This window comes from Hirundo rustica, chromosome 4 (assembly GCF_015227805.2).
Source record: "Hirundo rustica isolate bHirRus1 chromosome 4, bHirRus1.pri.v3, whole genome shotgun sequence".
Lineage (NCBI taxonomy): Eukaryota > Metazoa > Chordata > Aves > Passeriformes > Hirundinidae > Hirundo > Hirundo rustica.
Window position 1 is genome coordinate 68,046,471 of NC_053453.1, and position 13,708 is coordinate 68,060,178.

At 43.0% G+C, this 13,708-nt stretch overlaps 1 protein-coding gene across 3 annotated transcripts in view; it reads left to right on the forward strand.

Annotated features, from left to right (window-relative positions):
* LRP6 (LDL receptor related protein 6) overlaps positions 1-13,708 on the forward strand; it is a 112,408-nt gene that overhangs the window by 84,424 nt on the left and 14,276 nt on the right. For all 3 annotated transcript variants that reach the window (XM_040061588.2, XM_040061589.2, XM_040061591.2), the window contains exons 10-15: positions 536-762; positions 2,933-3,117; positions 5,081-5,407; positions 8,834-9,036; positions 11,582-11,793; positions 11,974-12,164. In XM_040061588.2, the coding sequence (XP_039917522.1) occupies positions 536-762; positions 2,933-3,117; positions 5,081-5,407; positions 8,834-9,036; positions 11,582-11,793; positions 11,974-12,164 (1,345 nt within the window). The remainder of the gene's footprint in view (positions 1-535; positions 763-2,932; positions 3,118-5,080; positions 5,408-8,833; positions 9,037-11,581; positions 11,794-11,973; positions 12,165-13,708) is intronic.

Below are 13,708 nucleotides of genomic sequence, written 5' to 3' on the forward strand. Positions count from 1 at the left end.
AAAGTCAAAAAAGTCTTTTGAATGAAAGTCCAAGAAGAGATCGTGTTTAGTGAAATTAAATTTAGCCATCAGTACTGAAGCTGCTGAGCTCATCAGTCGTTTGGTTGATTTCTTCTATTTGCAATTCTGTCCTGCACTTTTTCATTAGGCCGCTTTAAATAGTGTTCCATGCTATAACGTTGATGCTTTTGTATGGTCCTGGGAGAGCCAAAATATTTTCCCCTCGAAGTTGGCAGTGAGTTATTAAGGTCACTTTGTCATGTAGATGCTTAATTCAACCAGAGTAGTTATCCCATTTATTTCCCCAGCGAAATGCTATTGTAATTGACACAGAATGCATTCACAGAGCGCAGTAAATCATTACTTCTGAATAGCAGCATTGTTTGCTTTGCAAATAAGTAGCATATTGTAAGATCCTCTTTCCTGTGAGATGTCTAAAATCTGAAAGCGTTTAAAATTCAACAAAGAAAACAAGCAGCCCAGTGACAGCCTGGTAAGATTTCTAATTTGCCTGTGTATCTTTGTATCCCCGCAGACCATCAGCAGAGCGTTTATGAACGGCAGCGCGCTGGAACACGTCGTGGAGTTCGGCTTGGATTATCCCGAGGGCATGGCTGTGGACTGGCTGGGGAAGAACCTGTACTGGGCTGACACGGGCACCAACCGGATCGAGGTGTCCAAGCTGGACGGGCAGCACCGCCAGGTGCTCGTGTGGAAAGATCTCGACAGTCCCCGGGCACTGGCACTGGACCCTGCCGAGGGGTAATAACTTGCTGATTGAATTCCGTGTTTATGACCAGTGAAAAACAACATTGCGATGCCTCCTCTAGGGCATGGTAGTTAAGCGCCGCCTGTAAACCCTGAGAGAACTGAGCTGGGGAGCACAACCTGGTAATTTAGGGAAATAACACTCTTAATGTCCTGAATAATCATTAAAAAGACTTAAAAAAAAAAAAAAAAAATCAGAGCAGTGCCTTAGAAAGGGATTTATATTTAGTTTTTTAATTAGCCACAGAATCAAAGTGGTTTTATGCTTATGGAATTCATTAATCAGAAAAGGACTATAACATTGAAAGGAATATGTTTATTGCTTTAAAAACTAGGATTCTTTTTATCGCAAGTTAGGGTCCAATAAAGGTATTAAATGATTTCATTTGAAGGTGGGAGAGTGATGTTTATAGTCTGAGCACAAGGAAGGTGTTTGTTCCTTCAGATAAGGAAACCTTTTAGTTTGTATGGACAAGGGAAGAGGAACAGAGAAGGAGCGGAAACAATAACTTTCACCTGTGCCCCCAAATGAAAGATTTTCTGAGAAGAAACTTCTCAGTTGGATTGAAGTGTAGTAACAGAAGTAGGGCAATAAACAGGGAGAGGGGGGAAGGAATGGGGCAAGTCAAGCTAACTATTCAGCTTCTGAAATAGCTCTTCTACCATGAAACGCTCACTTGGCAATAACTAATTACTGCAAAGCCTTTTTGAGGTCATACCAATAATACATTATTTTTCAAATGAGGGAGCTTCATTTACAAGGGTTATGACATTATCACAGTTCCCAGTCACGCTGTGAGAGCTACAGCAGTGCAAAGAACTTGAAACACATTCCTTCTGCTTTATTTCAACAAGGTGGTGGCAATGGTCACCTCCAGTGGGAGCCTCGATTGGATTCAGCCCTGATGTGCCACGGCTTGCCTGGATGAGAATTCAGCATCACATTCTCAGATCCATTTACTCATTTTTAACAAAAGGCTGCGATGGATGATTCTAGTTTTACACTGGAAGTAGTTTTTTCCCAAGGATTATCATCATTTGTCTCTACCACAGATCAGAAGAAAAAATTACTTGGGTCAGAATGCCCATTTTTCCTTACAGCAATCGTACAGCTGTATACTTACATAAGTATGCATACGGTATAGCTGTACTTTAAATGCAAGTTTTCAAGGCATTGCTGCCATGGTGGCAATTCTAACACTTTGCTCTGTGCTGTATCCAACTTGAAAAAATTATGCACAAAGTACTTGCAAAATTTCTAAGAAAAAATTGCAAGTATTCCTTGTGTCTAAAGAATTTCTCCCCCTTGATCATCAGTTTCTGAAGCCACCTTTCCTATTGTGCAGTTGGTTGGAATTGAAAGATTTCCCAGGGGTTTGTTACTAGAGTTATTATAACCCGAAGGTGTAAATACTGGATAGCTGCCTCTCACTTTTATTTACAATGGTATCAGCTTAATATTTTGGAAGAAGTGACTAACTAGCCATCAAATATATAATATACAAACACACATCCTGCTCTACTGTGCAGTGCCTAAAGAAAATGTAAATGTGTGCAAGTCTGTCCTTCCAAATAAGGCAGAAGCTGGCATGTGAGTATTTAATAATTGTATTTTTGCTCCATTGGGAATGCCATACAGTTCTGTGTGTCTTGGCTGAGATGTAAGACACTTGTTACGTGCCTGGTTGACTTAGTCGTGTGGACATGAGCAGTGGCACCTCTTAACAAAAGACACCTGCAGATCTGTCTTAATGTGTTCCTTCATTTGGGAGACAACTGACTAGAAACAGAAGATAAGTGCTCTGGAAAAACACCCTGCTAAATAACCAGCTAGAAATGAAAGTGCCAACAGCCAGCCTCTGCCTCTTACATGACACGCATGGATTAGTTACTAGCAAAGTGCCGTCACACAGAACCTGCTGGTGAAAATCCAGGTCCAGGTGGGAAAAAATAACATTGGAAGCATTTTGAGGAAACTTGACTCACTTTCTTGCCTGTACTTTGGGGAAAAAAACCCCACTTAGCACAATGGGTCTTAATAAATGCTTGAATTTAAAGCTCTCCTTTTCCTCTTACACTTTCTAAGGATTTTCGTTTTGTTTTTCCTCTTGAGTTCTCTTGGACTGAACGCAATTATTTTTCTTTCTTCTGTTCTTTTGATCAGGTTCATGTACTGGACTGAGTGGGGCGGCAAACCAAAGATTGACAGAGCTGCTATGGATGGCAGTGAGAGGACCACGCTGGTCCCAAACGTGGGCCGTGCCAACGGCCTGACCATTGACTACGCCAAGAGGCGCCTGTACTGGACCGACCTGGACACCAACCTGATAGAATCCTCCAACATGTTAGGTGAGCCTCAGAGCGCTGGGCACCATCCTGAAGGCAATGCTGCTTTTTGTGCCAAATTGTGGCTTAAATAATGCAGAGATATACACATCATAAGACAAAAATAAACGTTTCCAACCTCGCACGCCTGTCATGTTTGCTTCTGTAATTCGTGTTTATGTAGCGCTGTGGTTGGCGAGGCCTCGATTTTCTGGTAGGTGATTGGGTTGCTCAGAAAGTTAAAATTACACAAGGTACGTATTTCCAGTTATATGTAGGGCAAAGATGTCAGCTTGCACTGTTTTGGAGGGTCTTGTTTTGCTACTCTCAAGAGCACTAGAAAATACATAACAAAGCCAACGAGAAGATAACAACAGCTTATTCAACATGTAATTTAATACAGTTTGGGTTTATATCTTTGTTAGTATCCTCAGGCATTTTCCACCCCTGTATTCTGCATGTTAAGGAGCTTTTCCTGGCTGGTGCTTATCAGCAGGAGAGTTCTCTTGTGCTGGGGTCTGTGATCATTTTATAAACTGGTAATTGCAGCTAAATGGAGGGAAAATATTTTATTTTTTCACTATCCCAGAGTACTGTGTGGAGGACTTAGACCCTCTCAGATTTGCACAGCACCTTGTTTTAACGTCTCAGCACCCACAGGAGTGAACTGCCTTGTATGTTCTTGCTTCATAATCTCCCGTTCATTTTGTGTGACTACACAGCGTGAGGTGCCACGGTAATGAAGCAGTTGATAAAACACGGTTGAAATAATTTCCCCCTGCCGTGTCCTGCTCCTTAAAATCTCTTAATATTTCCATGGTGTACACAATTAGCTGTTTCCCGTCCTGACTTTCTGGCTTCTCCTTCCTGTTGTGACATTCCACAGACAGGTTAGTTTAGCCTTGTATATTTAATTTTTCTCATAATGCAATGTGGTACTTCATTAAGCTCGTGATAATTTTCTTTTTATAAACAGTGGGAAAAGTGCGGTGCTCTTTTTGTCCCAGATCCCCCTGCCTAAGTCCCTAACCCTCTAGAACAACCAAAAGAATGCCCTAGACTCCAACACGGTGCAAGAGATACTCAACTGGAAATACAATGTCGGGATCCTGCGTGAAATTGAGAGGCATCCTGTCAGTTTTGGGAAGGAGGGAAAGGACAGAATATTTCTGAGAACCCTGAACATTTTTGAAATTGAAACTTTTTCTTCACTAAACTGCATTTTTTTCCGTGGATGGCAAGCAGGATTAGCACGTTTCTGTGACAGGCTCTGAGACTCCTTTTGACTGCTGTACATTACTTCGTAATTTACTCTTATCGTGATGAAATACAAACTTTAAAGTGATTGCGTCGTGTGATAAACGCCAATCACTTGTTTTAAAATTTTAAAAGTTTAATAGTAAATAAGATGGTTATAAAAATAGAATTAGAGTAAAAAAATTGAATCGTTTTAGAGTTAGGACAATACAAGACAATAAAAACAAAGTTACAGACGTCTGGGTGCCTCTCCCGAGCCACGAGCTCTGAAGAAGGACCCCTGTTAACAAAGGATTATCTCTTAAAAGCAATCGCCTGTTGAATATTCATACAATTCATATATAATGCATAAATTCCATTCTAACTAAGAATTGTCTCTGGTTAGTATCACTTTTTTCCTTTAATCTCTATGGCGTCCACCAGGCTGAGAGAAGCAGGAGGAGCTGGTCTCTTCTGATAAGAAAGTAGTAAATTCTTTCTTCTTTGAAAGATTTACCTTTTCCTGTGGTTGGTACATAAAAACTACATTTTAACTACAAAACTACATTTACCATACTATCAAAATATTAATACCACATTAACAATTAGCACAACATAACACATATAGTAAATATCTTGCGTAGAGCCATATAATATGCACTTTTCACACGTGGTAACCTTTCTGGGCGGGGGACGCGTTCAGCGGTGCCCATTTAACTCTGCTTTTCCCCTCCCTTCTTTTTGGACACAGGCCTTGACCGTGAGACCATAGCTGACGATTTGCCTCACCCCTTTGGCCTGACCCAGTACCAGGATTACATTTACTGGACAGACTGGAGCCGGCGCAGCATCGAGCGGGCCAACAAGACCAGCGGGCAGAACCGAACCATCATCCAGGGCCACCTGGATTACGTCATGGACATCCTGGTCTTCCACTCCTCCAGGCAGGCAGGCTGGAACGAGTGTGCCTCCAGCAACGGGCACTGCTCTCACCTGTGCCTGGCGGTCCCCGTGGGAGGGTTTGTCTGCGGCTGCCCAGCTCACTACTCCCTGAACTCCGACAACAGGACCTGCAGCGGTAAGCCGGAAGGAACGGGAAGGGAAATGCAGGAGCGCTTGTGTTCAGTAACCAATGGCAGAGTTGTGCTTGGAGGAAAGGGTAGTTTTACGGTTTTCCAGCAGGAAAATCTTCCTGGGTTTTAAGACGACTACGTAGGTTGTTGAAAGCAAAAAAAAAAAAAAAAAAAAAGAAAATAGTCTTGCAGCATACCTGTATCTCAATTAAATAAGAATGGCTGTTAGTGAACTTTTCCAGTGGCTTGGCTACATCTCTGTAAACGTGAAAGCTAAAAATGTTTTGGTTCTGTCTGTTAGACCCTCTTCAAGTGCTTACTTGCTTGTTTATTTATCTGCTTATGTACTTCTAGTCTTGCCTGGCGTAAAGGATATACTTTATAAAGTATATATAAAGGTGAGATATATATATATATATATATGCTTTATATATATATATAAAGGTGATATTTCAGTCTGGATTCTAGACTTTGTGCATCTTTTATGGGGTCAATATTTCATTGTGTTTGCTGGCTGATGAGACGCTGAGGTGGGCCACTCAGACCTCTACAAGTGTTTTTCCTCAGTGAGGATGGGCTGGGCTCCGTGGCTCCCCCAGCAGTCTGGTTCCTGATCTCAGTGCAGCCAAGTCCCATTTCTTTTTATTGTTGTGCAGAATGCAAACCGTAAGGCCCCTCAGGCCGTGTGTAATTAGTTTCTAACCAAATAATTTATCCATCTCTCAATAACTGGCTGCCAGTGAAGCTCTCATAATTTTGGCAGCAGCTCTGGATGGCTGATTTCCACTGGTGTCATTCACATTAGTCAGTGGGTGAAGAGATCCCTGGTACAGAGAGACAGATTGTATCTCATCCACATTATGCATGAGTGGAGACATCCAACTGTTGTCTGGGCAGATTGTTCCACAAATGCCACCTCATGGCGTTTTTTGAAGACAAGGCTTTTCAAAAAACTGTGCTTTTCTACTCCCCATGTGTTCTGTACTTCTCTCCTTTTTTATTACAGTGGCCCCTTGCATGACAGCTGGATTCTTGCACCCTGGTACTCTCACGTGTTAGTGAAAGTTAGAGGCATGGCTGGCACCTCTCTGAGAGGGACTGTGATCTTCCAGGTGTAGGAATTTGACTTCTAGTGGAAAAAAAGTAGCAGAATGATCAAAGGTCATGTTTTTCTTGTGAAAATGCTCCTGGAAACAGAGCAAGGAGCAAAATATAGGAAATACATTGCAAGCAAATAGAACCATTTCCCCATGGTACAGTTCAGGGCTCTTCATGTGGTATTAGGAGTTTTCCTCTGCCTTATTCAAACCTGGGAACTTTCCAGCTTCTCATTTGTAGGTAACTGGAGATTTAGGCTTCTCTGCGTATAATTTAATTTATCCTTTTTTTGGACACTATAATTGAAGCATGAATTGTTTTAACTTTCTTTTGCCTGTATTACTTGCTTATGTACCTCCTGAACATTTGTAGTCCAAGCCCTGTCTCTTGGTCCTCCCTTCTGGAATACCCTGCTCATGCATGCATAGGTTCTTTTAATTATGCTCTGGTGAGATCTCTTCAGACCCAGCACGTGTCATGAAGTTGGAAGGCAGGGTTACACAGGAGACATATTCAATGCACTCCATTTGCCTGCTGCCAAAAACACAGTTAAAATATGTGACTGTTGGGAGGGAGAATGATGAAAACTGGAAAGGGATTTCTGAAATGGGTACTGTTTCAGAGATGTGGAGTCTCAAGGGGAGAAATTCTGCTGTTGCTTTTTATAATGAGCCATCAATTCAAAGTTGTAAGCCAGACAGGCTTGGAAAGTGAGAGAGGGTGTCTTTGGGGAAAAGTAGAAATAATTTTAGGTGCTTACATGTTTACCTGCATTGTTGTACCTTAAGTTTTTTCTCTTTCCATTTCTGTCATAACTTCTTGGTAAGAATTCTGATGTTTCTGAATCCATTATTTTGCTATACACGTTTATATAAACTTGTCTTATCTTTTTTTTTTTTTTTTTTTTTTTGTGCTCTCTTCCACAGTTTAGAGCTAAGTAGAAGGCAGCTCAAATTATTTAAGAAGTGCTTGGAGGGAAAATACAGGTTTTCCAGAAAGCAAAAATACCTTGCAATTAGGCCTGATTGTTATAGGATGTTAGGACAAAGCATTGGTTTCCAAGGAAACTCCTCCCTGCCTTTTTTTTTTCTTTCCCCCAGCAGTCAGAATAGCTGTTCAAAGCGTATGCTAAAATAACAAAGCAAGGTGATGATGTTCTCTAGGAGACTTTTGCTTCCTCCCCTTTCCCAGGTGCTGCATTACCTGTTTTACAGGCTGGTAAATGAATGCAGTGTCCCACTGATAATCTCTCTCCAGTCTTGGGCTGTAGAGAATTGATTGTACAAACTTCAGGGAGGCTTCAAGCTGCATTTCTGGCAATTGGCTCTTGTGCCATCTTGCACAGCAGTGGTTTCAGGTAGAGCATTACTGAAAAGAACCCTCTGAGAAAGGAAAATGCTTTCACTACCTTCTCTGATTTCTCACCCAGTTATGTAATAGAGGTAATTTTTTTCAGTGATGTATTAAATGCTTTGTGCCCTTACTGTAAGGTGCAGTTGGTAAACTACAGCTGTATGGGGTGTTGAAATTTTACCTTCTGCTCTTTGATGGTATTTCTAATTTCAAAGAGCAAACATTTGTCCAGGGAATTTTTGCTGGGCAGAATATCAGATTTCTTTTCTCATTGCAGGTTGTCATTCCCAGATAACCACCAAGAAATAGTAAAGATACATAGATTTGAGAAGAGCTAATACATTTTCTCCAGAAACACAGCCGTGCACACAGTTAAGAAATATTCCTGTGAATTAGTTATTCCATTCCAGTACAGGCAGAAGGAAGATTTGTGGGAACAGGACTGAACCACTGTCAATCTCTTTTCCCTGAAATGTCTAAATTAGGAACCAGTGCTGGTTTCTTCTCACCTTTCTCCGCAAGTAGAAGTGCACTTAGCAAAGGGTTCAGCTTCAAAATAGTGGAGCTGCATTTCCCTGAGACCCCTTTAGAAAGAAAATGGACAGTTCTTTGAGAGGCATAATTGACCATTCTTCTTAGAGGTGCTTTTGCCAGAAGTCTTCGCATTCACTAGTCCTGCCACTTAAAAAAAAATCTCATCTTTGCCTGTCACATCCATGTACAGCCATTTAGAGTAAAAAGAGGTAATCTGAAAGGTTTTTCTTACTCATCAGAAGTTGGGATTGTTATGGCATGATTTTTTTTTTTTTTTTTTTTTTGGCTGGTTTTGGCAAAGGAAGAGAGAAAAGGGGAATGAAATAAATGTCTGGTTATGGATTGTAATTGTCATTCTTAAACTTAAAAACGCCGAACGTTATTGCCACGTGTAACCCTTTCCAACCCCTTTTTTTTTTTTTTTTTTTTTTTTTGAACCCGTGCAGCTCCTACCACCTTCCTGTTGTTCAGCCAGAAGAACGCCATTAACCGCATGGTGATAGACGAGCAGCAGAGCCCGGACATCATCCTGCCCATCCACAGCCTCCGCAACGTCCGCGCCATCGATTACGACCCCCTGGAGAAGCAGCTGTACTGGATCGACTCACGGCAGAATGTCATCAGGAAGGCACAGGAGGATGGCAGCCAGGTATCCCGAGGGGGCTGGAGCTGCTGAACCCTTGGCATGCCTGGGCCAAACCATGGCTGGTTGTTTGGGGATAATTAGATGCGCAGACTTCCCCGTGGGTTAGTGTCCCTTGGCAAAAACAAGTGGCACCTGGAGTTTTCTGGAGTCCTCAGACAGTAAATCTGGGAGGTGCAGCAATAAATAGAACATGGGGAAACAAGGCCGGCTTGAGGATTGCTGTTGTTCCCAGCACGTTATTTGCTCAACGCTGTCTTTTGTCTGGAAGCTGTTTGAGGCCCTTATTTGAGCTAGGAAATGTGGAAGGGAAGGTTCTTGGGAGAAACGGGGCATTTGACAAAGGTGTGTGAGCAGAGTGCAGGGGTAGATCCTCTGAAACGAGGAGGCTGGAGCTGTGTGAGCACACACTCTGCTGTGTCTGGAGCCTCCCAGGTTCTGGAGCAGATAGGAGAAGAGCTGTTGTAAATCACCGGGGCATGGAGTTAATAGACTGAACGTGTAAAAGATGTATTTGACTGGAGAATGCAGAAAAAGTGCAGTAGGGTAGAAGGTAATACAGGCTTGCGGTGGTTCAGCCCTGGCTGGAGGCCAGACACCCACCCAAACCACGCTGTCACTTCCCTCTTCAGCTGGAAAGGGGAGACAAGGTACAGCAAAAAGCTCATGAGTTGGGATAAGGGGTTACAGTCTGTTCATCACACTTTGTTCTGCCACTGTTTCCTCCTCATGGAGAGGAGTCTTTTCCCTGCTCCAGCGTGGGGTCACTCCCACCAGAGATAGTCTTCCATGAACTTTTCCCTCCAGAATGTGTCCTTCCTACAGGCTGTGTTTCTTCATGAGCTGCTCCAGTGTGAGTCCCTCCCATGGGGCACAGTCCCTCAAGAACAGGCTGCTGCAGCCTGGGTCCCTCACAGAGTCACACATCCTACCAGGAAACCTGCTCCAGTGTGGGCTCTTTGCTCCATGGGGTTTCCCATGGGTCACAGCCTCCTTTGGGCATCCCCCTGCTCCAGCAAGGGCTCCTCCAGGGTCTGCAGTGGATCTCTGCACCCCTGTGCCCTCCATGGGCTGGAGGGGCACAGGGAAATCCTGGAGCAGCTCCTGCCCCTCCTTCCTCACTGCCCTTGGTATCTGCAGGGCTGTTCCTCTCGCATGTTCTCATTCCTCTCTTCTCTGACGGCAATTGCTTCTGCCCAATAACATTTTTTCCTCTTAAACATGTTATCCCAGCGTTACCACCATCCCTGATTGGCCCAGCCTTGGCTGGTGATGGGACCATCCTGGACTTGATGGCATTGGCTCTGCTGGGCAAGGGGGAAGCTTCCAGCACCTTCTCAGAGAACCCATCCCTATATATAGCCCAGCACCCCCACTACCAAAACCTGGCCATACAAACCCAATTTGCAGGTTTCGTGAGATTAACTGTGACCAGGGACTGCTTATTCGATTTTGCATTTTAAAATAGATTGAGAGACTAAGATGAGCAACACAACACGAGAGAGGCGCTACATTCTGTTGAATTTTAAGAGTGTGGTTTCTGGTAGTGGGTGTGGTGGTAGTTGGATCCTGCTGTATGCCCTTCAGCCTTAATTCTTAATTTAGCAATGCTTTTCATTTTGGAATATCAAAATAATACCCCAAACTAGTCAAAGTCACCATGTTTTTGCCAGCTTCAGCAGAATAAACAAATGGAAGACTTGTAGGCACACCATTTCACAGAGGTGACAAGCCAAATTAAGTTAGGCAAATTTTCTGGTGAAGTTTAATTTGGGGATGAGAGGGTAGAGGCTGCTCACTTCATAAGCATGTCTTCCAAAATGTTTATGTAGGCCATGCTTAGTGATTTATTAATTCTCTTCAGAATTTTAGAAAAGTCCATGAAAGATGTTGGTGAGGTTCTTTCTAAAGGTAATAATAATTAAAAAAGAAGAAGAAGGCATGCCAACTCTAGAAGTCTAGACCAGTAGAAGGCAAGGCACTTGAACTAGTGAGGTGTTAGCTGGAAATGCTCTGAAGTCAGGGTTGTACACTAGCTGATGTCCATCCCATCTTTGGCAGAGCTGCCTTCCATTTATTAACAACCCTCCTGTCCTCCAACTGACATGGCAGCAGTGGTGGAGAAGAATGAGGCAAGCATTTCAAGTGCTCTTTGGCCTCACTTTGCCTGTGTTTTTCTCTGCTCAGCTGCAGCTTTGGGAATTGCTGGTGGACAATAGACTGTTAAATGTGCTGGCTTTGGGTCTATCCACACTGAACTCTTGAGTTGTCAAAAAAGTAGAGGAAACACAGAAGCTGACCCTGGACCTTGAAGAGACAATTTGAACTTACTGGTCAAACTTGCAAAGTTTTACAAGCTGCAGTCAGCTTGTGTGATTGCCATTACAGCAAACCAGCAGGACAAAGGTGTTGGTGTGGCAACGGAACCTGGGTCTCTCCTTATTTATGCTAATATTTTGGCTGTCTCCTTTTTCTGAGTAGTTAATAGCAAATATTCCCATTAGACTAAGATTAAATGTTCTCCTGTGTGTTGTTTCTCTTTCCTTTGCAGAGCCTCACTGTTGTGACAAGCCCGGTTCCCAATCAGAACCTGGATATGCAGCCCTACGACCTGAGCATTGACATCTACAGCCGCTACATCTACTGGACCTGTGAGGCCACCAACGTCATCAACGTGACTCGCCTGGACGGGAGACCCATGGGAGTGGTGCTCAAGGGGGATCAGGATCGGCCCAGAGCCATCGTGGTGAACCCAGAGAAAGGGTATGTGGGGAAAATCAGGCCCAGGGTTTTGAGAATCACGTTGTTTTCTTGCTGCAGCTTGTTTTCTGTTTGTCAGAGTGAAAAACATCTTTGACATTTGTTAAGACGTCTCGGATTTATAGCAAAAATGTGGAAAGATCAAATAAACCTTTTTTTTTTTTTTTTTTTTCCCTGTTCCAGATACATGTATTTCACCAACCTCCAGGAGAGATCTCCTAAAATTGAGAGAGCAGCATTGGATGGAACCGAGCGAGAAGTCCTTTTTTTCAGTGGCTTGAGCAAGCCCATCGCCTTAGCTATTGACAGCCAGCTGGGCAAGTTGTTCTGGGCTGACTCAGATCTGCGCAGAATTGAGAGCAGTGACCTTTCAGGTAGAGTAGCACCTTAATTCGGTGATTCATTTGTGTGGTGTGGGTGTGGGGGAACGCAGAGAAAAGTGTCATCTTTTCCTTCCTACTATAAACAGTCTGAAGTGTGATTCTAATCACTCCCTGAATTCCCAGCCGGGGAATGTGCATGACTCATGCAGCGTGTCTTTACAGTTTCATGACTCCGTGATTTGCATTATTAATTGCTACACATGCTATTTACTTGGGTTCCTCACTGCAAAACCTTCGTGTGGCTTCCCAAAGTTAGTTGAGGAATAAATAGGAGCAGTTTTGGAAAGAGGAGAGAAGGGGTTGTTTTTAAAGGCGTTGTTTTTGGTGCAATTGGTGTCAATCAGAGGAAAGTTCCCCGTTATGTGTAAAAGGTGTCCTGCAGAGTTGAAGCAGCAGGTGTCCAGGTTGCTTATGTACCTGTCATTTGGGGTGAAAAGATGTGAGGATAGAGAGGATCTAACATCTCTCTGTCCTCAGAAGATAAAAACCTCCCTCTTCCAGCTGTGGAATTCTCTCTGCCTGCTCCCCAGGTTTGGTTATGCTGCTTGTCGGACCTCCTCTATGAGTACATTCAGCCCACTTAACAATAACCTAACAACATTATACAGAAAAAGACAAATAAAGAATGGTGTTCTGTTGGCTTGGAAAGCTGCATTGGTTCAGGAAAGAGTCCAGCAAGTGGAGCAAGAGAAGAGGGGAAGAAATCACACAGTCCAATTGGGTGAGAAAGACAAATGTCTTTCATTTACTAGCCTAATCCAGCAAACTGCTGGATCAGCTCGGCTGCCTCATGTAGCATCAGTACTAATTTGTGATACAGATTGGGCTGGATGTTATTGCTGGAAGTGAGAGTTGAAAACATAACAGGAGTTGTGACAGCTTGCAGTAATGTTTGTGGTGATGTCTTCCACTTATGACATGGTACCTTCATTCAAAGTAGCAGCATGTAACCCCGTTGACACCACTCGGATTTTCAGCCTTTTGTTAAGTTCCTGGAATAAGCTTTTGGTTTGGAAAACATTCTGTTTTTCCTAGATGGTTGGAATTAAAGCTCAGAAAGACAGTAATTTTTTTTCAGTGGTGTGTCACTGAAAGATTCAGGGTCACTACTGAAATGTGATATCCTGATTGTTTGCTGTTTTAAAATGCAAGACACAACCTGAGTTAGTGAATTATTAAAGAACGAAAAACCAAATGCTGTGGTGTTTCTCTGTGCGTTCCAAGCTGTCCCAGATCCAGGGTTTGCATGAGTGGAGTAACAGGCAGGAGAATATTACATGAGCTTTATTTCTCTCTTTGTCTGTTATCTGCCTGAAATTAGGACACCAGGCAAGGAGATGGGTCTAAATTCTAGTTCAGCCTAGGTTTAATGATTCTACTTATTTTTTTTTTCCCTTAAAGATGTGGCTGTTGGATCACCAATGATGTGTAGTAAAAGCTCACCATCTTTCAAAGAGCACGAAGGAAAACCGTTCCAAAACTTCCCTTGCTTTTTGGCATTTGCACCACAAATAGATTGCTATAATCACCACGAT